We start from the raw sequence: 25442 nt of genomic DNA, 5'->3' as shown, positions 1-25442 counted from the left end.
GATGCTAGTACAAAGACGAAAAGAAGGGAAGATAGAGCACTGACAAAAAGTCACCAATAGAAAGGGAAGAACCTGGAACAGGACTACATCACCACACTATTAGAGGAATAGTAGGTATAAGCAAATGGCTAGATGAGATAAGATATCAAGGAAATGGAAACCCAATAATAATGGGATTAATGTCCAGGTAGTAAGCAAAAGTATTTCCATTGCTAAGAGAATTTGAGAGCACCATGTACAAAGTGATGGGCAGCATACAACAAATGACTTTGTAAAGTTGTAGTTTGTATATAATTAACATAATTACTCAATAATATAAATAGGGCAAGTTATGGTATTCAGCTGCTACAATACAACAAAGAGCTTGAAACTAACACTGAATTTTCAAAAAAATAGCAGGGATGGAGATTATGGTAACAAGAATAGAAGACCAAGCTGACAAACTGACTTAAAAGTGTTTGGTGTGTAGTGCTAAAATATTTACACAACAATCATTTATAAAGCTCACAATAGTAACCCTTTATTTCAATGTGAGAATGAAGAGTAGTGCCCTAGATGTCACATTTAAAGCATTTTTAAAGCTTTCAGGAATCTTTCTGCACGTATTTTCAATTACACAAAACTGTAGAATTACTGGTGGTTACTAACTTCATCACTTGTAAGGGTCAGATAACATCCACATCAATACTGTCCCACACAGAGTGAAGTGTGAACTTGATTTCAGAATGAAATATGGAGAGTTGAAGGACTTCGTCCCTCCCAGAAGCCAATTAAAAATCTCTGTCTCTTTTGGGACTAGTCTTGAAGAAAAACGCAAGCAAATTCAGAAGATTTCCCATCAATCTGCTCCTTGATTCTGACATTTCAATGAATGATCTTGGATCAGTCCGATATTAGAACATATATCAGTTGCACGTGTGGTACACACGGCAACAACAAATGGATTCTTAGGTGGTCACTTCCTGATATGTGTTAGAAGTCAGCAACTGGCATATCTAAAATGATAGTATTGCTCAATATATAATTCCATTTAATTGTATTTAAACATTCATGTTTAAGTTTATCTATTGTTAAGAATAAAGCTGTGGCCTTTTTAATGCCACATGATTCATTGTGTGTAGAGGCAGGTAGTTTTAGGCCAAGTGCACATTATAGTACTTTTAATAGCTTTCACAAAGGAAATAGATACTAAAAAGATCAAAGACTGGGAGCCAGTAGGGCGTGGAATAAGAGAGACAGATTTGACAAGGAGACAGGCAACAGGGACTGGGTGTGCAAAGATTCTGGGAAAAGGAGCCAAGGTGGTGGTGAAAAGACTGGACGAGGAGCCCTGGGAATCACTGTGGATGGGGGCAGAGTGTTCAGACAAGGAGTTTGCATGGGGAGAAGAAGAGGGTAGGAGGAGACTGACTGAGGAAAGAGACAGAGCACAAGGAGGCGGGGAGAGCAAGAGAGACTAAAACTTGCAGGAGGCATCTGAGATGAGAGGTCTGAGGAGTGGAGATAGGAACTTGGTAGGTGAGGGGAACGGGTCTGGGATGAGGAACCAAGGTCTGACAACACACAGGACAGGGACAGGTTAGGTCGACAGGACAGACGGGGTTAAGCTTGGGGGAACGGGCAGAAGAGTCTGTGCCCATTAGATCATACTCCCTTCCAGAGTCTGGAATGGAAGTCAGCATTTCCAAGTCTCATCATTCCTCTGCTGTCAGCAAATATCTGTAAAACACACTTGCAATGTGTCCCATCCCCCTTTACAGGTGGTCTATAAAGAGGATAAGTACCCACTACTCCTATCAGTTACTCCATTAGCCCTAGTGGCAGAGACCGGTATGGTGGATCTAAAGGTTCTAGGCCTGCTGACTACCCAGGTGGGTGTCAATGATGCCATGTGATGAAATTTTTTCCCCAGTTTGCTTTTTTAAAAACCTAGAAAATTGCACACAAAAAACTGTCATTAAGGTTACAAAGTCAAGCACTCGAAAGTTAGAAAGTGCCAGAATTAACCTTAATTCAATCCCCTTCTGCACATGCATTATGATACACTCTTTAAATTACATAATCTCAAACTATTTTTTCCACCAGACCCATTTTTAGTGCTTAACTTTATGACTTAATGATGTTCTTTTAATGAAATTTTGTGTGTATAATAGGATAAATCACCTACTGTAGTCCCCCTGGAATACTGGAGTGGTAACATCTTAGGCAGGTCGCCATTTACCCAACAGGGCTAAGGTGACATAGCCCAATAAAATAAATACACAGATAAATATATACATTTACAGGCAGGAAAGTCCAGAGTGTGTGCCTTTTTTTTACCAGTCTGAAGACAAGCTCATACTGGAAAAGCTTTATCTTCTGAAGTTTCTAATGCTGGCTTTCAGAGTCTGCCTTTTTCCCCTTTTCTTCAACTATTCTCCACTGCGCTTGTGGTTAGTTGCACAGGCAAGAATGTAATCAGCCACAGCCAACAGAGCTTGAGTTCAGCTCCCTGTGAAGAATCAAGAATCGGGATAAAGAAACCACAGGAGGGTGGATTCCCCCAAAGATGGGGGAAAGAGGAAGGTAGAGAGGGGGAAATTCCACTGAAGACCAAAAAAGAGGCAGAGGGAGACTGAACTGGGAGGAAGATGACACAGGAATGAGGCTAATATTACCAAATGGGAACAGCAAGCCACTAAGGGTATGTCTACACTACAGTTAGACACCAGTGGCTGGCATGTGCCAACTGACTCAGGCTACCAGGGCTTGGGCTGCGAGACTGTTTAATTTCAGTGTAGACATCCAGGGTCAGGCTGGAGCCCAGACTTTAGGACCCTGAGAGGTGGGAGGGTCCCGGAGCTCGGACTGCCGTCTGAGCTGGAATGTGTACACCGCAATTAAACAGTCCCACAGCTTGAGCTCCACAAGCCTGAATCAACTGGCACAAGCCAGCTGCCAGTGTCTAATTGCACTGTAGACATGCCCCCTCAAGATAAATGATGGATGAGATGTATGGGTTGTTTTGGAGAGGATGATGAGGCGTAAATAAACACAGCTTTTTAGATGCTAGTCACTTAACTTTTGAGGTTCTCTTATCACTAGTGTTGTTTCACTGCTTTAATATGAGGCCTTTACAAGCTTGCATCATTGGGGACAGATGCACCAGCACAATATTGGGCAAAGGAGGAAGGAGTTAATGGATTTTTGAGCTAGCAGGAGAGCAGATATTTAAAAACAGCCTGAACTCTAACTGTTTTGAGGGCCTGATTAAAATTTTTGTAAAAGACACTTAAAATTCAACTGAATGTGCACACATCCCTGTGGCAGCTGGGATCTTGATGACTACATGACCCTGGATTATTTTGAAAACTGCCACTGGAAAAGTTTCCCAATGTTGGCAGCTATGGTATTATCAACCAGCATGGAAATAATAGTATTCTGATTGCTGATTGCAAAGGATCAACTTTCATAGCTGGTAATGAGTGTGACTGCAGAGGATCTTGATAGAAATGCAACCTACGTATTTTAGAAATATTAACAGAAGATGAAGAAGTTGAGCAACTAGAGGAGTTTGATTTAAAACGTGTACTCTGGTTCCTTAGTGGATGAAGAATTGGATAGTACCAAAAACATCTAAAAGATTATCATAGCTCAAATGGCAATTATTTATTCTTACACAGCACCTTTGAAGTGCATTCATAAGATATGTACAAAAACAAGACAAGAACCCGTTGGAAGATCTTATGATCTATAGAAATTAAATACAGATGTGGGAAGCCAGATGGTGGGTAGCTGAAAGGAACATCAGAGAGGAGTTCAAGCTGCTAAATTATGAGCCTTATGGGGGGTTTTGATTGAGCCCATTTTTAAAGAACAATTATATACATAATATTGTATTATCTATCTTACAATACAGCCTAGAGACACCAATCAGGATTTAAGCTTCATTGTGTTGGGTGCTGTACAAATGCATATGAACACCCATATCACCCATAACATGAGAATATACGGCTATTCTCATTTGACTGAGACAGAAACTCAAATGCTGGTTACATAGGAAGAGTTCAAACTTCATATAGAAGAGTTTTGTGTAATAGCTGCTGCAAGACACTAATCAGATCTGGATCTAGTGTCAGATTTCAAACATACTCAACATTTGGGGTGCTCAAATATGTTGTTTCCAGGGCAGGCTCTACTCTAACTTATAATATTGGAGAAGAGTTACAAGGAGTGTGGTGCATTTAGAACAAAAATCACAGTCAGAAGCAATGCTTTGACCTGCTGCTAGAAATGTATGTGGAATTTGCTTCCTGAATGCAATAGACAGGAAAAGTAATACAGCTCTAACAACCGATGCTATTAAGGTAGAGAAATTTCAAATGCAGGTGGCTGAATAATATTAATGAGTCAGTTTACCACAAAACACTGAGCCTCTCAAACAGCAATCACTATGCATAATTTTCTAAAGAACCATATATTTAACACCATAGCATGCTAAGCCAGCACACTGATATTCTGACATTCAAAAGGAGATACAAGTAATTTAAAGAAATGTAACTGACTTTAAATCATTAGATGTCTTTTACTATAGCATTTAAAGTTTTGAGAGTGTATAGTACAAATGTAAGTGATGGACTAATAGCGCTAGCTTCAGCCTGACATTGGACAGAGCCATACACTGGCCCATTTCCTACAGAGCCCGGTCAAAAGACCTTAATGACAACTTGAACCATTCCTTCATTCTCAAGTCATGGGCCTCTCTTGAGCAGAGCACCAATCAGGCTACATTGTGCCTAAATAGACAGTAAAAAAAAATGCATGCTAAGTTGAACCCACTATGGTTCTTCCTAGTTTCCAGAGGCCAGATTCCTTAGGAAATCAGGCAAGTAAAATTCACACCTAATTTGTACACAGCTGCAATGATTGCACATGTAAACAGCTAATTATGGTTAAACTAGGCACGTTCAACTTAAAAAAAAAAAAGTCCCAGAAATGAAAGACTATCACATTAGTCCCCTGCATAAACTAGCACCTTACAAATCTATTAAATGACAATCAAAAAGTTATTTTATTAATATTCAAATCACCATTTAAGTTGAAGCACAAACAGCCAAAAGGTAGACATATAAAAATGAAGGCCAACATTCCATTCTTGACTGATTTATGGCTATGGATGGAAGCTGTGTAGTTAGCATGAAAGTCAGCCAATGGTGAGATGGAACTCTAAAACTAAAATGTGGAGGACATCTTTGTTTCTGATTGTGTGTGTTTGTGTTTAATTTAATAATAAGCAATGTTCAGAGTTCTCTTTAGTTTCTTACACATTTAATAATAAAATGTTTTAATAGATATGTTATATAGTCAAGCACCGATTTATAGATTCCAAGGCTTACTATTGTGACCACTGTGATCATTTAGTCTGACCTGTATAACACAGGTATGACCCACGGACCTCTTGGTGCCAACTGGCAGAGCATACAGGAGGTGTTCAGAGTTTTACAGGAACCTCTGGGTCATATATATATATGCGTAATGGTTCCGAGGGTGGCATGTAAGGTCTCCACTGAGAGTCAGTAGCCCACTAGTCATCATGATAATTGCAAAATGTATGTACGGATGATATTTAAGAAGTTGTGTATCTATGTTGCAAATTATGCTCTTCCAGTTGTCAACTTAAGGCAGGTTGCCAGAAAGTGACATGATTCAGACAGGTTCCTTTCAGGAAGGAGGTAACAGATGCTTATCTCCCTGTCTGGTCATAAGTTACTATGTACTATTTGCATACTGATCCAAGAGCCAGCTGAAAGGTTGGGACACCTACAAGAGAGAAAATTAACAGGAAAAAAATAAAACAACCCGGCGTGTAGAGGTCCTGTTTGTGAATGAAGACAAAGCACAGGACTAGTATATTATGGAAGACAAAGGAATACAGAGTCCATCTAGGAGGCAAGCTGTCAGTGTGTCTGTCTCATGAAAGGAGGATCACAGCCAAGCCTGGCTGTAAAATGCTGCAAGGATTTTGGGTGAGCAATACTCTATTAGATAGAAAAGTAACTAATTAATTAAGTCTTGGCTCTAGCATGTACGTTATGTTTTTATTTTATACTCATTTGTTTCGAATCCTTCTATTTGCTATGACTTGAATCTCTGTGCTTTGTTAAATAAACTTATACTTGATTTCACTATAAACAGATCTAAGTGCTGTGTATTAAGCACAGCAGTGATCTGAGGTGAAACTGAGGTGCATGGTTTCTTTGGAAGCAGTGAATCTGTAAATACTGTGCATTTCCAGGGGACCAGGGTCTAGACAATCCAGGAAGATGCTTGGATATTGGAGTGTGCCTAACGCCATCCTGTCGAGAAATAGTAGCCAGGATGCTGTACACTTTCCTTCCTCCTCTGCTGTTTCTCAGTCTCTTGAGCAAGGGAACGCTTTTCAAAACGGGCTGAGGCTTGATGTATGATATGACGCCACTGCAGTCTATTGCCAGCCAGCTCTTCCCAAGTTGTGGGGTCAATGCCTCTCTTCTTAAGATATACTTTCATGGTGTCCTTGTAGTGTTTCCTCTGTCCCCCTGTGGTTCTTTTTACCATGACTAAGTTGAAAAAAGAGGACTTGCTTCGGAAGACGAGTATCGGCCATTCTCAGGCAATGACCAGCCCAGCAAAGCTGATGCTTCATAATCTTCACCTCAACATAGAATCAGAGAGTTGGAAGGGACCTCAGGAGGTCATTTAGTCCAACCCCCTGCTCACAGCAGGACTAACCTCAGCTAAATCATCCCAGCGAGGGTTTTGTCAAGCCGCAGTTTAAAAACCTCTAAAGATGGAGATTCCACCACCTCCCTAGGTAACCCATTCCAGTGCTTCACCACCCTCCTAGTGGAAAACTTTTTCCTAATGTCCAACCTAGACCTCTCCCCCTGCAGCTTGAGACCATTGCTCCTTGTTCTGTCGTCTGCCACCACTGAGAACAACCTAGCTCCATCCTCCCTGGAACCCCCTTTCAGGTAGTTAAAGGCTGCTATCAAATCCCCCCTCATTCTTCTCTTCTGCAGACTAAACAAGCCTAGTTCCTTCAGCCTCACCTCATAAGTCTTGTGCTCCAGCCCCCCAGTCATTTTTGTTGCCCTCCGCTGGACTCTATTCTACTTCTCCACATCCTTGTTGTAGTGGGGGGCCCAACTGGACACAATAATCCAAATGCGGCCTCACCAATGCCGAATAGAGGGGAATGATCACTTCCCATGATCTGCTGGCAATGCTCCTACTAATGCAGCCCAATATGCTATTAGCCTTCTTGGCAACCAGGGCACACTGCTGACTCATATCCAGCTTCTTATCCACTGTTACTCCCAGGTCCTTTTCTGCAGAACTGCTGCCTAGCTCGTCGGTCCCCAGTCTGTAACTGTGCATGGGATTCTTTCGTCTTAAGTGCAGGACTCTGCACTTGTCCTTGTTGAACCTCATCAGATTTCTTTTGGCCCAATCCTCCAGTTTGTTTAGGTCACTCTGTATCCTATCCCTACCTTGCAGGTATCTACCACTCCCCCCAACTTAGTGTCATCTGCAGACTTGCTGAGGGTGCAATCTACCCCATCCTCCAGCTCATTGATGAAGATGTTGAACAAAATCGGCCCCAGGACCGACCCCTGGGGCACTCCGCTTGTGACCGGCTGCCAGCTAGACATGGAGCCATTGATCACTACTCGTTGAGCCCTATGCTCTAGCCAGTTCTCTATCCATTTTATAGTCCATTCATCCAACCCAACACTGGTGAGGTTAGCTGCAGAGATAACGCTGGCATTGGTGAGATGGTCTTCACATCTGATATGGAGAATTTTCCTACGGCTGTTGGTACCACTGAAGACACTTAAGATGCCTTTGATATGTCACCCATGTTTCACAGCCAGAAAGAAAAGTGGGGTAACTACTGCACTGTAGACCAGGATCTTAGTTTCCATCTGCAGACCTCTGTCAATAAAGACATAATGTAACATGGCACAGTGGATCCTGTGTTCAATCACCACATCAAGATTGGCTGTCTGGGAGAGGTGGCTACCAAGGTAAAGAAAATGTTCAACATTTTCCAGTTCACCACCGATGACAATTTGTTGGAGAAGGGGGGCAACTTGTGCTGGAGCAGGTTGGAGAAGCACCTTAGTCCTCCCAATGTTGAGGGAAAGGCCCAGGCAATGATGGGTGTCTTAATTATAAGAACACTGTTTCAACCACAAAGGGGTGATTTTAACCATACATCCCAAATAATCCTTAACAAAACCCACATTATTCAAAAGGAACACAGAATATGTGCATATGTTGGCACATATTTATTTTGTTTCACAGTCTCATAATTTTTGATAACCCAAAGATTTAATTTAAAAATATTGAGGCTTTGCTTAATGCCAAAATATTTATCATTCTGGAATAAATGCAAACATCTCAATTTGTTCTGTAATGTGTTGAAAGCTCCACAGCTGAGCAGTGAAGTGAAGTCTAGGATGGCTCCAACATTCCTGTTTTCTACTCAATCCATCAAGTCTGAAGAAATCATTTAAAAACAAACGAAAGAAGGATTAATATGAAACCTGAACAACTAATTAACAGTTTTATGTCACTGGAAAGGTGTTGTGCATTCAAAGCCAATCTTTTTTTGTACACAATTTTACACAACACTAAACAAACAACCCAAAAGTATTGGGATTAAAATGGTAATGGAATTGCTATGAGATTTCTGATGAAAACATTTAAAGAAATTTCCATCCAAGTGAAGTTTTATTTTTTGATCCACAAACACTGAAGGAAATTTTGAAACAAGGCCTGTTTTAAGACTGTCAGATAAACCAGAGGTCCAACCGAGAGGTTTTAACGTGTAGAACACTACAACTATAGGAGAGGGGAATGTTGTTTCATGGTAATCTTTCACTATCCCTCTCCCATTAGCAAATAGAAGAACACCTGCTGTTTCTCTTCTACCTGCAAATACATATTGACTCTTCAACAGAAGTTTCCCAAAAAAACTGAAATCCAGGCAACTGAAACAAAGCAGATCACCAGCTGGAGGAGAAAACAGATGCTTTTCTACCCTGGATTTGAAAGTAGAAAGTACTAAGACATTAAATGAAAATCTGCAAGCCACAAGTATGTAATGTGAAACACTACAACCTACATTCAAAATAGACATATCATGAAGATAATTGTATTAAATCCACTTTTACCTGTGACACTAACACTACCACCTGAGATAATTCATACTAAAAATCTCTCTCTCTCTCATTATTAACATGTGAAGGCTTCTTGTGATTCAAATCAGCATGGGGAGTAAAAGAAGTAAGTTTATATTCAGATTTATTTTTTCTGGTTCTTTGTCCCTAGCACAATGCTGCAAGGTTGGGTTAGAAAACAGTATATGGCTGGGGGCAGGGCGGGGTGAAATTTAAAATGATCAAGCTAGCCACACGGTCCAAGCTGAATAAAGCACAAAAAGAAAATTGTATAAATGCATATATACTACAGTGCTGACACTTCATTAACGAGTGTAACAGCTACCTTAAAAACAACAACAGTAATATATTAGCAAACAGTGAGAAGAACTAGATTTGTAAATTCTTTCCAAGGTGGAGTAACCAAGAAATACTTTTTACTTAGATTGTAAGCTCCATGAGGCAAGGACAGGCTTTTTTTTTTTTTGGTTCTATGATTGTACAGCACCTAGCACAGTGGGGTTCTGGTCCATGACTAGGGTTCCTAGGCACTATGGTAATACAAATAAAGAGATATTTTTATCTTCATAATGCCCCACTTATTAAACAACTGATAGATATCACAGAAAATGATAAAGCAGAGAATATAGGGAATTGCATATCAACTTGAAAATTTGCACTGCCCATAAAGGATAACGTTTGGGTGGTTGGGCCACAGCTTTAGGCCTTGTCTACATTAAGAAAATTTGTATCTGTGCAACAATATCAATTTAGGTACAATGGCTGAAATCTCTAACAGACTCACTGCACCAGTGCAAAGAATTAAGCTACACTGATGTAAACCCCACTTTGCACTAATTCAGTACATCTACATTAGCATTTTAAGAACCTATCTTAAAGCCTAAATTAATGTAGCACACATTTTTCACATGTAGACAAGGGGTAACATTTGCAAAATTGGTTACGTTTCTTAAGAGTCTTGGACCCTGTCTACACTTACCTCCGAGATTCGGCAGCAGTCGACAGGAGTTACGCAAGCTATGCAAAAAACTTGCTTAACTCCCGTTGACTTCTCTGCTTCTTGTCTGCGCGCCGTCTTCACTGCACTGCGCCGACGGGAACCACGTTCCCGTCGACACAGCGCTACACCACTTGTGAAGGTGGCCTTACTACGTCTATTTCTGGATTGACTGAGCGGGTCTTCACTGACCGCTCAGTCGATCCAGAGAAATCGATCTGATGGCAACAACTTTGCCGCCGTCAGTGTAGCTGTAGCCTAAGGCTATATCTACACACCGAAGTCTATGCCAGCATAGCTGCCTAAGTCTCAATGAAAGTCAAAATGGTTTATTTCTTAAGTGCCTAAATCACTTCTTGAAAATTTTACTCCAGGCCTAACAGTGATATAATTATTTTTCTTCTGACACCTGATTATTAACAGATATTTCTAAGTATTGCCTATAGCTAGTTATGAATACCAGGTTAGCAATATTGTTCTCTCACTTTGTTAACTCCATAGTCATATTGCAGAAATGCCATAATACCAGCTGCAGCTGAGATCAGAAGAGATATATGAACATGTGCAAAGCAAAGCAACAAATCAATTTTGAGTACAGTGTGTTTTGAATCTACAACACTGTGCTCTTATAACAGCTCTGTCAAGCCTAGCATAGTCTGGTTAGCCTCAGAAATACTAACAAACAAAACCTGACAGACAGTCAAGTTAGTTAAGTCCTTTGAAATAGACTTTCTTTCACAACATGAAAAAAAATCAGGAACAGTGATTCTCATGAGTAAATTCTCATGAGCTAAATGTCATGTAATAAAGAAAGAATTAATTTTGTCTTTGACTTTATAACAAAAAGCACTTGACAAAAATATTGCATAACTAGATTTTAAAACCAAGATTTAAACAAAAATAGAACTGTAAAAATAAGGCTCTTAAATCAACAGTGGAACACCTAACTAAATGATTTACTGTTCAAAAGATTTTCATCTAATTCACTGGGAGCTGCTGTATGCTTTGAAAATCAAGTCATTTATTCGGGAATCAAAATAAGGATTTAGAAGCCTGATGTGAAGTACCCATTTTTGATAGCTTAGGTTAAATTTCTTTGGCGATCAATCTTGTGTAATGTATATTTTGATACCTGCTAAATCACTATGCACAGTGTAGATGCTAAAGTCATTTGTCAAAGCTTCCTACTAAAACTGATACTATAGAAAGACACTGTAACTTTAATGCAGGTCAGTTTACAGGTTCCTGAACTGCCACAAAAATTACTGAAGACACCTGTCTCCTTAAGGAAAGTGTGGATTTTCTTTAAATAAGGTACATGCCATGAGGACGACATTTATTTTCTGACTTTCAGCAGATGTTTTTCAAGCTTTCGAAAAGCAAGACTTCTGAAAACAAGGAAATAAAGTGTAATATGAGGAGGAAAACCCCAAAGTTCCTATAAAATGCCTCTTAAAAAAAACTGGACCAAATCTTGTAATGAAAGATACTGGACTGAGCATCCTCCTTGTTCTAGAAGGACTTTTAGAGAGCAAGAGGGTAGGTCAGTCTCTATGTCTGTTCAAACCTAAGCCTCTGCTTAGCCTGCAAACAGTGTAATTTGGATTGGTTGATCATTCATTTCACACAGAAAAATGTCCATTATTTTTTATTAATAATGACAAGTGCTAATTTTGGACTAGCAAATAGAAATGGTTTATATCCTATACCCTACACTATATAGGCAATTTCATTGGAAAGGTTTGTGTGTCTACCTCTGATTTAAAAATAATTAAAAAAAAAAATCAAACCACATGACTCCTTCGTGGCTATATGTCCTATTAGTTTACTATGTGCTCCGAGGTTTAGGTACAGGAGCATTAGCTTTGATCATACACATTTGTAGTGTCAAAGAAGTTATGGTCTATTATTTGAAACAATTTTAGTGCCATATTACCTGGAATCATCAATGTATTTAAAATTCAGGGAAGGTTACTACACATTCATAATAGCCCATTTTCAAATAGTCAGCACTTTACACAGCATTTCAGATTTTAAAATATTTCAAAAGCAATTGAGGATTATCCACAAATAAAGAAGGTTTATCAAATTTCATATCAGAAAAAGCAGTTTGTTAAAAATGGGGAAATATTTAAAAGTAACATACTGTGACTTACATTTATTAAGTTTCGCCTTTTAGAGCCTAAATGCTGTGGGATTTAACTTGAATCTGAGATTCTCAATTTGCACTGAGTAGCCTGTCTGAAATCACTCTGAGTCATGCGTTTTAAAAAAACGTTGATATACCTTTTTACTAACACTTATATTACTGAATTAAAGCTTTTTCCCACTTAAAGGGATTATCAAAAAAAGCAATTAATGATACAAGCACAGAACTGTCGAAGATCACTTACAGTATATTTAGACACCATCATCACTGGATACCTTTAAATTGTGAGGGTGTCCTACGATGGACAGGTGGCTAATTATAAATTAATTTTTCAAGGGAATTATCTTCTGCTTGACTTTGGCCAGAAACAAGTGCTCCTTAAAAGAAACGTGTCTCACTCACAGGTATAATTTCATTTGGAATATATCCACATAAAAGACAATGGAAGAGTTTAGTCATAAATGAACCAAATTAATACTGCTTCATTGCTTGCTCTTATTTTAATTTGTATACTGAATAATGGTTAGTAAATGAGGGCCAGATTGCAGCCTTCCCTTGAAACAGCCACAGGTGGTGACAACAAATTGGCAGAGGCACCTCTCATGTAATTTCCTGTGCTTTCTCCCATTGGATGGGGGCAGATTCTAGCGGCCATGGAATTTTCGGCACATCTTAAGAATAAGGCTCCACTCCAAAGAAGTCCCTGTGTGTATGGGGGCACGGTGGGGGAAGGAAGGGGGCCACTGTCAGGTAAGACACCTCTCCGTCTATCTGTACATTTGGACTTTGCAATTTGGCATGAAGGGCTCTGGGGCACATCAGACTGATCATGTCAGATCATTTGGAGGAGATAGGGGTAGAAAGAAAGATACAAAAGGAGAGAAGGCAGGGCACCCTGTGTTCCTCTTGTTAAAATCCCAGCAGAATGTTGCACATAAGGCAGAGGGAAGTAGCAGTACAAAGTAGAGGATTCTAGTGCAGCCTGTAGTGAAGTGCCCTAGCTAGATGTCTATATCTAAGGCCATGTCTACATTTACAAGCTTACAGGGGCATAGCTGTACGGATACAGCTGTGCCACTGTAAGAGCACTCGTGTAGCCGCATTATGCCAACCGGAGAGAGCTCTCCCGTCGTCATAATAAAACCAGGTCAATGAGGGGTGGTAGCTATGTTGGTGGAAGAGCATCTCCGCTGACATGGTGTTGTGCAGACTTATAGTCTTATTTGCTCTGCAGGGCGCACACAGAACGGAGAGCTAAGCATAAACAGAAGTTACTAACACCATCCTCAATCAAACTCTCAACATTTGTCAAAGATTTTAATCAAGCAAAAAGTATGACAACCTCAATTCAATCTGCTGAGAACATTTACATAGCAAGATCACTGCCTAATGTTTAGCAAGGCTGCTCTGAGAATGACTGAGCATCATTAAGTTTCAGTAGCACGAGCCAAAAAATATGTATTGGCTGGCAGCTGAGTTATGAGGCTCCATTTTAAGAGCTAATGTAAGCCCTGCAAACCATCATTTCCACTATCCACTATGGGGCTCCTGCAACAGGGTAGGGCCATATGACTCCAAAGTCCTATTCTGGCTCAGCAAATCCCCTGCCCAGCCTCTTCCTAGAAGATGCTGATGCCTTCTTAAAGGGCCATTCTTCATTGTTTGTATTATGGCAAGAAAACCATGTCTGGAGTTTTGTCGAGCTATTCGCTGTAGAAACACACAGCAAGACAGTCCATGCCGCAAAGAACCAACAATTTAAATAATTGAGACGTGTGCAGAGGCGGATGGAGACAGAATGGAAGCACAGCAGAAAAGTGAGGTGAGTTGCCTGAAATCACAGTTTTATTTCCAGCTCATTCTCTGACCTACTACCTGGACCCCTGATCCAGTCTCCTCTCCTGAGGTCTCTCCAAGCCCCTGTGAAAAATTCAGCAGGGATCTTCAGCTCATGTTTTCACAATTATTTTGTATTTCAACAATCATTCTTAAAACCACTCTCTCATAGCACTGGAAACCTAAACAGAAGCATTGTGCTAAACCATGAGAACTAGAACGCTTAATTCACTAAACAGACTTTTAAGAGAATGAGAGTAGGGAAAATGCATTGTTTTGTCCATTTAAAACTCCTACAGCTGTTTTGTTGAGAAGCTCTAGTGCCTCTCTGCTTTGGAGCAAGATCTTGAAATTTGGTGCAGATGTTTTTCACAGGAACAGCAAAAGGTACATCCCTGACATCTCCAAATCTGGTCAAGTTATAAGCCTTTGAAAAAAATCTCAGTTTGCAGATGCTTAGTAGAGGCTTGTTAAGAGTTTGGCTGCTATTGAAATGTTCAGAGAAATTAGCACTGGGCATCCTCCATCCCAGGTTCCTGCATTTGCTGCAGTTTGCTGTGGTGCAGGGCACCAGAAATAAGAGTATGGAGACTGTTCCTACTGTGATCTTAATGCTTCCCCTCTGCTGGCACCCAGGAAGCATGAAGAAGGAAGCCCTTCCCTGTGCTTTGCTAAGGCGTTCAAGGATGGTACACAGTAATTCAATAAACAGAAGAACCATACTAAGCACCAATCATAACATTACAAATAAAAAGAAACAGAGGGGCTGACTAAGGAGAAAAAGTGGAGGAGAGGTCATACTAAAAGTGTGTAAGTGGTGTTTAAAAGTGAAGATGTATGAACTGAGAGATATCAAGAGGTGAATTCCCATGACACGGCAAAACATGATCACCTACAGTGCAGTGAGATCCCTAAAAGGCGATTGCTTTCTGAGCACAGAAATTGTTATCTACTATTGCATCCCTATTTCTTCTTTCCCACTCTTTTCTGAAATATTGGAACTTAAGAATATCAAGTTAGGTCAATATAAGACAGTCTGCGGCCAGTCCATAACACAACTTGGAATGTGATAAAAATTGTGCTGGGCATTGTAGAAACCTAATAAATGACAATTCATGTCCCAAAGACTTTACAGTCTAAAAGAAAAGCAGCTGCAAGTGGATGAGACACAACTTGGGCCACGATAGGTGGGGGACAGTCAGGAGAGAGTAACAAATGGTGATCAAAGGAGGTTTGCAGAGAGCTGGCTGGTCAGATGGTCTGGAGTCTAAGCCCTTTTCTCCAGCTGCTAAACTGCATTAAAAACAGATAAAAATACAGTTCGTACATTCTTCATGTTGCTTTCCCATATAAGCAACTGCTGTAGTTGCCACAGGAATTCTATGTCATAGGAATTCTACGATTGCCAATGGCAGGGTGAGTGGTCCATAACAGCGTTTCCCAAATGAATTTGGACCCTAGGTGGGTTGCAAAAAAATACAAAATGCAGCTGGTAGATTGCCTTAGTAAAAAGTTTGGAAATCACTGGTGCCCATGGCACATTCTAAAAAGTGGTGTCCACAGTATTTAAGTACGAGAACTTCTGATTTAAGCAGCATATATGTTTTTTAAACTGCAGTTCCATTTTCAACAGTATGTCTATTTTTTCCCTAATATTTTAAATCTGAGAGTCCACAAGGAGCTGCTTGAGTCTGACCTCATGTGAACTGTGAAAAGCTTCAGACACTGTTGCTTCAACTGTGACATTTTCTGGACTAGGGAATATTCTAAATTAATTCCTCAGGATCCTGACAGCCTGGACCTGCCATCTTTATACATTATCTGCTGCTCCCTTTCACTTTCTGGACTGAGAGCCCAGGCTCCAAGCTGTCAGCCTATCCCACTGGAAGCATTTCCTCCTTGCAAGATATTCAGTGAGAGCCATTGAAATCAACATGACTCCACCGCACAAAGCACTAACAAAAAATATCCCTCATTTACTTAAACCAAAACTTTTGCCTTTGCTACAGAGTCGGTTTTAGAGGCTACTGCACGGAATTTAATGGGGATTGCAACAGACTTATGAAGAAATACTGTTGATAGAAAAGAAAAAGCAGTCCACTCAGTCACACCTCAGAAGCAGCAGTGGGCTTTTAAAGGGGGAAGATTCAGGCTGAGAGTAGTTTCAACAGAGGCGTCCCTCTACCTAAAACATGTTAGAAGTACTGGCAGCACTGGAATCTTTCACAGCTAACATAGGATTGGATTGAAAACACCTATAAAAGTTCTGGGTATTAGAATTTACTACATTCACTAAAATGGAGAAATCCAGGATCAGAACAGCTTGCAATGTTTAAAGCTTAGGGTTGGATTTTAAGTCTCCCCATGAATGCACGCCTGCACGTACACCGGCACACACATACAGAAAAGGACATGAGAAACAAGACTGGTGAAAATGCTGCACAGCATTTAAGATACAAACACAGATGTGAGGGAAGAACTGTATCAACTTAAGTCTTACACTAAGGTCTCCAGGACAGGGACTGATATTTAATCAATACGGTACAGTGTCATAAATAATTGTAGCGCTATATAAATAACTCAAAGTGGGTGGAAACTCTCTTTAATCAGATATCAGTTTTCAATTAATCAATTTTAATAAAATAAGGAGAACACACTTTGAAGGACCAGGGAATGGAAACACCCACATAAACAGATCCTTTTGTAAGTGTAGAACCTAAATTTTTCATCTTCTGAAATATCATGGATTTGCTTTTTATCCCTTAAAAAGGTATGGAATTAAAAAGCAATACAGTATTTATAAATGCGTAATACCTTGATTATAGGAATAAAGTATTGATCCTATCTACATTTTGCTAATTGTTGATTCTGTAATTTCCCTATCAGCCTTCCACATTTACACTTAAAATATACATATTTATATTTAAAATTATATGCAAAAAGTCTGCTGTCTGATTTCCATGATGCCGAGAGCTCTCCTTTCAAGCTGTCTTTGAAGATGGAGTGATACTTAATACTCGGCATAACCAGGCTTTTCATCTTATACTGTAGAGTAATTACTTCCCACTTCAGAACTACAACATGAATTATCATCTCAGATTTGTACTCCAAGTGCCATAGCCAGCATGGAAAAATCTGACAGAGAACATTATGGGTTTACTCAAGGGTGTCTGATCTTTGCTAACTGCCAAGAACAAATCATGGCTATTCAGGCATAGTATAATGAGATACAGTATGAGAAATGACACACATTATTGGGCCTGTATTCTGGAAAATCATGGCAGTTGAATTTTCTCAGGTCCGCACAAGCCAAATCATATGCAATACTAAATACGCCAATACAAAATGGTAACTGTACATATACCATATGCTCATAACTACATCAGAGGATTTGCAATAAACTTCAATTTAAACACAGAAAATTCTTCCTGAATTTTGTAACATGAAGGCTAAATGAAACTTCACTGCAAATCCTACTGGTTGCCATGCTACATGCAAGTCAAAGGCATACAATAATCAGATGACAACACAGTTCCAACTGGCTTGACATAAAGAATAAAGTGAACGCCTCTCACAAAGACTGCTCTGGACAGAGAATAAAACTGCAAAGAAAGAAAACCAGAAAAGAAGAAAATAAAAACAAGTAACTTTGCATCAATGGGCAACAAAGACACTTGCTTCCCCCACTTCTTACCATCACTAGCTGTCACACCAGAACAAAGCAAGAGTATGGGGATGAAAAGACAAGCAAACAGAAAAAGACTTCAAAATGCTACTATACTAAGTAAATCTTGAAAAAATATTCTATTAAAACAACTGTTTAATGAGAGAAAGAAGAGCAGTATTTAAATTCCAGTTCCAGAACTATAATAATTGGTCTATTAAAACAATAAAAAGTCTTACCTTCTTGCTTTTCTTCCTGGCTTCTCTTCTTGTTTCCTTTTCTCGCAGCCTTTTCTCCTATGAGAAATAAAAAGATCCATTATAATTTTAAAGTCATACTCCCCTTTTATCTTCAAAGGGTAAAATAATTTTAAAAGTAGAACTACCCTGTTTAACCCATTCCTACGGCGTGTCAGTAGAGTAAAAACAATCAATACATGTATGACTAACCCAGTATTCATTCACGTCCGTCTTACCAGCGAAGATTAAACACATAGGGATGATTATGATTTTAATCTGCACTAAGACAAAATGAATTTTGAGGAATGATGCATTTAAACATTCTGATAATATTTTAAAGAGATTATTGCATTTAAAACACTAACATAGCATTGTCAGGTTCCACTGTTTATGGTTTCTCATTGACCTCACATGAAATCTCAGTTTACAAGTAAAATGACAGTTTCCGCAACAATGAGCACTGCTAAAGAAACCTGGGCCCTCAATCAAGCTGTGTTCTTCCTGGCCTCCACATCACCACCATTAGCAGACCTTGCAGTAGAAGAGACTCAGACTTCAAGGCCAGAAGGGACGATCATGATCATCTAGTCTGACTCTCCTGCACATTACAGGCCACAGAATCTCACCCATCCACTCCAGTAATAAACCCATAAACTCTGGCGGAGTTACTTAAGTCCTCAAATCATGATTTAAAGATTTCAAGTTATAGAGAATCCACCATTTACTCTAGTTTAAACCTACAAGTGACCTCTGCCCCATGCTGCAGAGGAAGGCAAACCCCCCATCAGGGTTTCTGCCAATCTGACCAAATAAGATGATTAGCTGGATCCTGAGTATTTTGGCAACACCCAAGCGCCAGACACCTGGGAAAGAATTCTCTGTAGTCACTCACAGCCCTCCTGATCTAGTGTCCCATCTCCAGCCGTTGGGGATATTTGCTACTAGTAGTCACAGATTGGCTACATGCCATTGTAGGCAGTTTCATCATACCATTCCCTCCATAAACTTATCAAGCTCAGTCTTGAAGCCAGTTAGGTTTTTTGCTCCCACTGATTCCATCACTTTTAATTTCTTTAGTCTACCTCATAATTAATATACAATGCTATTCCACCACCTTTATTTGTGTCTTTCCTGAACAGCACATACCCTTCAACACCTGTACTCCAGTCATGATTATTATTCCCTTATGTTTCTGTTACCTTATAATATCCAGTTTAACTTCCTGCACCAGTAATTTTAGTCCCTCCATTTTATTACCTAGGCTCCCTGCATTGATGTAGAAACATTTTATTTGTTTCCGTCTGGCTTCACCCAGATTCCTCACCTGATTAGGTACAGTCATTCTACTGACAGTATTGCCTACTTGATTTTGTACCCCTGGTATTGGCACTATTTTTCCTCTTAATGTCCATTCTCCTACCCACTCCTGTTTCTTTCTCCATTGCTGTATTCTCGCTTTCTTGATTTTCCTAGAGTTAACAATTGTGTTGCTGCATGAGACAAAATAAAATGCAACTCCTCTTTCCATAGGTGAACTGGCTCTGCAATGCCAACAGGAGTGAAGAAGCAGTGAAATTCAGTCAACAAAGCAATCAACTGTAACTACAAACTATGAACACAAAGAGGCAGCAGACACATAGAACAAGATGGTGCACTTTGTTGGTAATTTTTTCGTACTATGTCTAGTTTAGCATGGGGAATACATCCGAAGCAGTTCCTTTTGAACACACCTTATAACATTTCTCTGATATGTCCAGTGCATGGTGTAAGGACAACAATTACCTTGTTTCTGTGCTAGAGCCTTGCAACCTGACCCAAACCAGCTACAAGTGTTGGGTTCTGGTCAGGTCAGATTTGAAAACAATCTGATCTGCTCAGGTAGGCTCAGGTCACCTTTGCCTGACTGTCGGGTCGGCGTGGCAGCTGCTACGTGCCCTGCTCCAGCTGGCCATCACAACCCCGCTGTGCTTTATATGCTGCGGAGAGAGCATGTCAACGAGTTGCTGCGCCTCTCGCTCCACAGCATAGCAAGACTGCCATCCTGCTGACTCCACAGGCAAGAAGTGACCAGAGATGGTTCACAGGCACAGGAAGCCCCCACCAGGCCATGTCCCAAGGATGAGGCAGCAGCAGTGGCACTGACACAGGTTTGGGTGGAGGAAGTGTCAAGTTGGGTCTGAAAATTACTTGACATTCTCAGGTTGGAGCTGGGTCTGGGCTGAGCTTTAAAATTAGGCCCAAGTAGACATCTACTCTGTACTATGGAAGCCCCATACTGACCAATATAGGTAGGACATTAAGGGTGCATCTACACAGCATTTTGAAACAAGCTTCCCAGCCAGGGTTGACAGACAGACTAACAAGGTTCATGCTAGTGCTCTGAAAATAGCTATGTAGACATTGCAGTTGCAGTTCAGGCTGGCATTCAGGCTCTGAAGCCCACCCCCTCTCAAAACTTCAGAACCCAAACTCCAGCTCAAGTTACCATTTCAAAGTGCTGCCCATACAGCTGTTTTTAGAGTGCTACCACGAGATGTGTTACTGGGAGCCATGCTAGCCCAAGTTTGTCAACTTGGGCTGGGAGGCTTGCGCCAGAATTCTACGTAGACATTCTTAAAGCTTAGCCAAATATTTCCCTGGAATAGCTATGTTGGTTAGGGAGATTAACACATGTATTTTATTTTTTTTACTGAATAGATATGCCAATCATAGCTCTAGTAGAGATGCTGTTATACCGGCATAGAAGAGCTCGTGACAGCATAGCTTATTTCCTTTACCTGAACCAAAATAAGTTATACTGGCACTAGCACTTTTATACCAGTATAACTGTACTGGCTGGCATAGTTAAACAGGCAAAACTTTTAAATGAAGACAAGCTGGAAGAGGACTAGAGTTCCTGCCCACTTATGGGAACAAATGAGAACACAAAAGCTCCTGCAGTCCTGATGCCGTTCCTCATCAGACCAGAGCGATTCCCATCAAGTAAGAGACAAAAGATTAAAAAAAAAAAAACCAGAAGATACTCCTGATTTCACGCCCTTTCTATGTAAGAACCTGAAAGAGCTGTTTTGTTTTTTATAAAGGTGGGGAAGGAGGAGAAAACCTGCTGCTTATGCAGGGAAACAAATTACTAACGTACTGTATATTGTCAACCAAACTAATCCGTTAAACAGATGGAGTATTTTAAGAATAATTTTGCAATCAACAAAACTTTTATGGTTAGAATGCTGCAACACTTTTCCCATTTGTCACAGTTTCATGGTTAACTGCATCTTTGAATCCCTTCCTTGAGGGCACTCACGTAAGGTCTGAGGCTCATAGCTATCACCTCTCTTGGGTGGAGACCACATTTCCCTCCTTCCAGACTAGGGGTTTACGCTTGCAGTCCCTCTGCACCTCACCGTGATTTCCCCAGCAAGTCTGACCCGGGTCCAGCACCTGTGGTTAACCTTTCTTCTACAGGGGTTACAACAGCATATACCAATTACGAGCCAGCCTCCACAAAGCAAGATACATTTATTCTTAAGGTAAAATTATTACAGAAAAAATATACAAAAATCACTTTCCTATATTCTTAAGGTAAAATTATTACAGAAAAAATATACAAAAATCACTTTCCTATATGTGTGTTCAAAGCTTACATGAGGTCACCCATCAGTCTTATCAGATTCTAGTGACCCAGTGTCGCTCCAATCCTTCTGCAAGGATTGGCGCCACTTTTGGACAGAATGTCCCATCTGTTTGCTAAATCGGAAAGTAGGCCCTGTGTCAGTTTAAACTCACCCTTTTTATTTCAAAAGCCCTTTCTTTGTCTGTTGGTCTCTGAAAAAACCCAGTCTGAACCAGTATATGCAAACTTCCCTGGGGAAGTACCTCTCTGGAGATTGAATCATTCAGGCTGTAAACACCTTAATCACCCCTACCCCCCCCCCCTTTTTTTTTTTTTGTCCTGGAAGTATTGTTGTAACCCTCCCACCTGGAGTTGAATACGATCCCTGGCTGATTTGATACAATCTATTTATAAACTTAATACAATATTGTCCCCAATGATACTGCATGCAGTTGTAATATCTGTCAATCCACTGATTTGCTGTACTCTGAGACACACACCACGTTTTAGACCTAAGCAATAGGGTAGATGACACCTAGAGTCCATGCAACCTCAAAAGGCAGTTTCCTCCAAGCAAGCAGAAGCCAAAAGCAAGTTCCAAAAAATGAATTTGGAAGAGGAGAAAGAGGTCCACATGGTGATGTGTTAAGTGTATACCACCACCAAGAAAAGGTAGTGATAATCAGGAGAATGTGGCATGAATAAAGATGGACATTTTGCATGGTTGGCAAATGGACATGGCATGGAGCTGTGTAGGTGGAAAAATACTACCTTTAACTTGTTTTGCAGGCCCAAATGAATAAACAGAATATCACAGAAATCATAGAAATGGAGGGCTCGGAGACACCTCGGTGTTCATCTAGTTCAGACCCCTGAGCTGAGGCAGGACATCTCTGACAGGAGATTGTCTAACCTATTCTCAAAAATCTCCAATGATGGAGATTTCACAACCTTCCTAGGTAACCTGTTCCAGTGCTTAACTAACCTGAAAGTTAGGAAGTTTTTCCTAATGTTTAACCTAAATCTCCCTTGCTGCAGATTAAGCCCATTACTTGTTCTATTTTCAGTGGACACAGAACAATTGATCGTTGTCCTCTTTATAACAGTCCTGACATGTTTGAAGACTGTTATCAGGTCCCCCCATCAGACTTCTTTTCTCAAGACTAAATAAGCCCAGTTGGGGTTTTGTTTTGTTTTTTAAATCTTTCCTCACAGGTCAATTTTTCTAAACCTTTTATTATTTTTTGTTACTCTGGATTCTCTCCAGTTTGCCAGCTTGTTTCTCCAAGTGTGGTACCCAGAACTGAATACAATACTCCAGCCGAGGCCTCACCAGTGCCGAGTAGAGCAGAACAATTCTCATAACAATATTAGCTTTTTCCACAATTGGAGCACACTCTGACTCATATTCAATTTGTGATTCACTATAGATCCTTTTCCAGCAGTACTACCACTTAAACAAACAGTTATCCTGCATTTTGTAGTTGTGCATTTGATTTTTCTGTCTTAAATTTGGCTGAAGCAATCTCGGAACCATTACCAATTATCTTTGAGAATTCATGGAGGACTGCTCCTGCTTCCCAGAATAGAGTCCCCCATCATGTAATTATGGTCTACATTCTTCATTCCCAGATGCACACATTTACATTTAGCCATATTAAAACACACATTGTTTGCTTGCAGATATCTTACCAAGCAATTCAGATCGCTCTGTATCATTCCCTGTTCTCTTGATTATTTACCACGCCTTCAATTTTTGTATTATCTATAAACTTTATCACTGATGATTTTATGTTTTCTTCCAGGTCATTAATAAAAACATTAAATAGCATCAGATCAAGAACCAATCTCTGTGGGACCCCACTGGAAGAACACCCATTTGATGGTGATTCCCAGTTTACAATTAAAGTTCGAGACATATCTGTTAGCCAGCTTTTAATCCATTTAATGTGTGCCATGTTGATTTGATATCTTTCTAGTTTTGTACTCAAAATGCCATGCATTACCTCTTACAGAAATCTAAGTAAATTACATCAACATTATTACCTTTATCAACCAAACTATAATCTCTTAAAAAAAGATATCAGGTTAGTTTGACAGGATCTATTTTCCATAAACCCATGTTGATTTGCATTAATTATATCACCCTCCTTTAATTCTTTATTAATTGACTTGCATATCAGCTGCTCTATTTATCTTGCACAGGATCCATGTCAGACTGACAGGCCTATAATTACATGGGTCATCCTGTTTACCATTAATCACAGAAATCCATCATGTATTCTGCATATGTCATGCATTTTACAGAAAGAAAATTTGAGAATTTAAGAGTTTTAAGAAGTGAAATTATTTCCGGAAGAGTCTTAGACGGATTTTAAATTTGTTAGTAAAAATTTTCTTCTATGCAGACTTGGACTATAGGATTCATGGTAACTGGGGAATTTAGTTTGATCACTGCAGGGATACAGAGGTGAAGGCAGTGGTTGAGGAGCCTCACTCCTTTCACAGATGAGCAAGAGAACCAGGGGAAGGAGCTTTATGCAAGGTGCGGAGAAGGGGCACTTACGTAAATAGCTAATTCAGAGAGCAGTTTTCCAAAGGGACACTGATGACAGCATTGAGAACTATATCACCATAGTAGGGACAATAATTCAATAAAGCCTAAAAACTGGTATATACAGTGGTATTTCTGATACAATCTTGGCTTCCTCCAAATTTTTTGCAATATGAAATACAACAGAAAATATTTCCTCCCTCAAATGTGAATTTTCTAAAATTTTAAATATTGCAATCATCTAAATTATTTACTCATAAAAAAAAATCAACCAACTTAATTTATTACATGCAGAAAGCCCAGTAATAATGTAGTGAAGAAAGGAGGAAACCCATGGACAAATCCACATAAGTGAATTTTAAAACTACTCCAGAATTTCCACCTTTTCCAGTCCAGTTTCCAAACTATTTTGTTATACCTCCCTTGCTCCTGGACTGTTTCACTTTCTCAATTCTATGATAAAACTACCTGCTCACTTTAAAATGTTACCTTAAAAAGAAGGTGGAACTGACTAAAGTGATATTAATAGGGAGCTGGGAAAGTGAGATGGCTGATATTCCATAGAAGGACAAAAGAGTTTTGAAAATGGACAGCACAAAAGTTTCAAGACAAGAAAATTCCACGGTATGTGGAAAAAACAGGGGCTCAACATTGGCCACAGAATCAGGCTGAGAGGAAAGCAGGACAAGTTCATATTCAATGGAGGTACAGCAGCATAATGCAAAGACAAGGTTGAGAAGGCAGAGGGTTGAGATAATGCATTAGAGAGGAGGACAGATGACAACATAATATATAGGATAGTTTATAAAAAAATGGAGAAAGGCAAAAGAATAGAAACGATATTAGTAGGAGCTGAGTTAGAACTCAGAGGGAGCAGAAGATAAAAGCAATAGCATGCAAAATTAGAGGAGAAGCTTTGTATGAGGCGAACTGCTGCCATCAGGACCTTACAAAAATAAGGAATGAGTTCCTCTGTGAAGGATGAAGAAAATAGATGGACAAGATTATTAACTTAGGCCACAGTTCAGGAAAGCATCCTTATTCAGGACAGCACTTAAACACACACTTAACTTTAAGTATCTGCATAAATTCCATGGAAGTTAACTATGCTGTGTAGTGCTTTTCTGAATCAGGCCCATATCTGTGATAGGGCCTATTGTTCTCAGCACTTTAACACATAGCAAGAG

At 39.9% G+C, this 25442-nt stretch overlaps 1 protein-coding gene across 5 annotated transcripts in view; it reads right to left on the bottom strand.

Moving 5' to 3' along the window:
• DDX10 (DEAD-box helicase 10) overlaps nucleotides 1-25442 on the bottom strand; it is a 349421-nt gene that overhangs the window by 71196 nt on the left and 252783 nt on the right. For 4 of the 5 annotated variants that reach the window (XM_067562817.1, XM_067562818.1, XM_067562820.1 and 1 more), the window contains exon 16: nucleotides 18092-18148. In XM_067562817.1, the coding sequence (XP_067418918.1) occupies nucleotides 18092-18148 (57 nt within the window). Of the gene's footprint in view, nucleotides 1-8367; nucleotides 8524-18091; nucleotides 18149-25442 lie in introns of those variants that run through there. The other variant, XM_067562819.1, reaches the window with a different exon arrangement.

This window comes from Emydura macquarii, unplaced genomic scaffold (assembly GCF_026122565.2).
Source record: "Emydura macquarii macquarii isolate MOO-44397 ecotype Brisbane River unplaced genomic scaffold, CSIRO-AGI_Emac_v2 contig_2473, whole genome shotgun sequence".
Classification (NCBI taxonomy): domain Eukaryota; kingdom Metazoa; phylum Chordata; order Testudines; family Chelidae; genus Emydura; species Emydura macquarii.
This window is presented reverse-complemented; position numbering and strand designations above follow the sequence as displayed.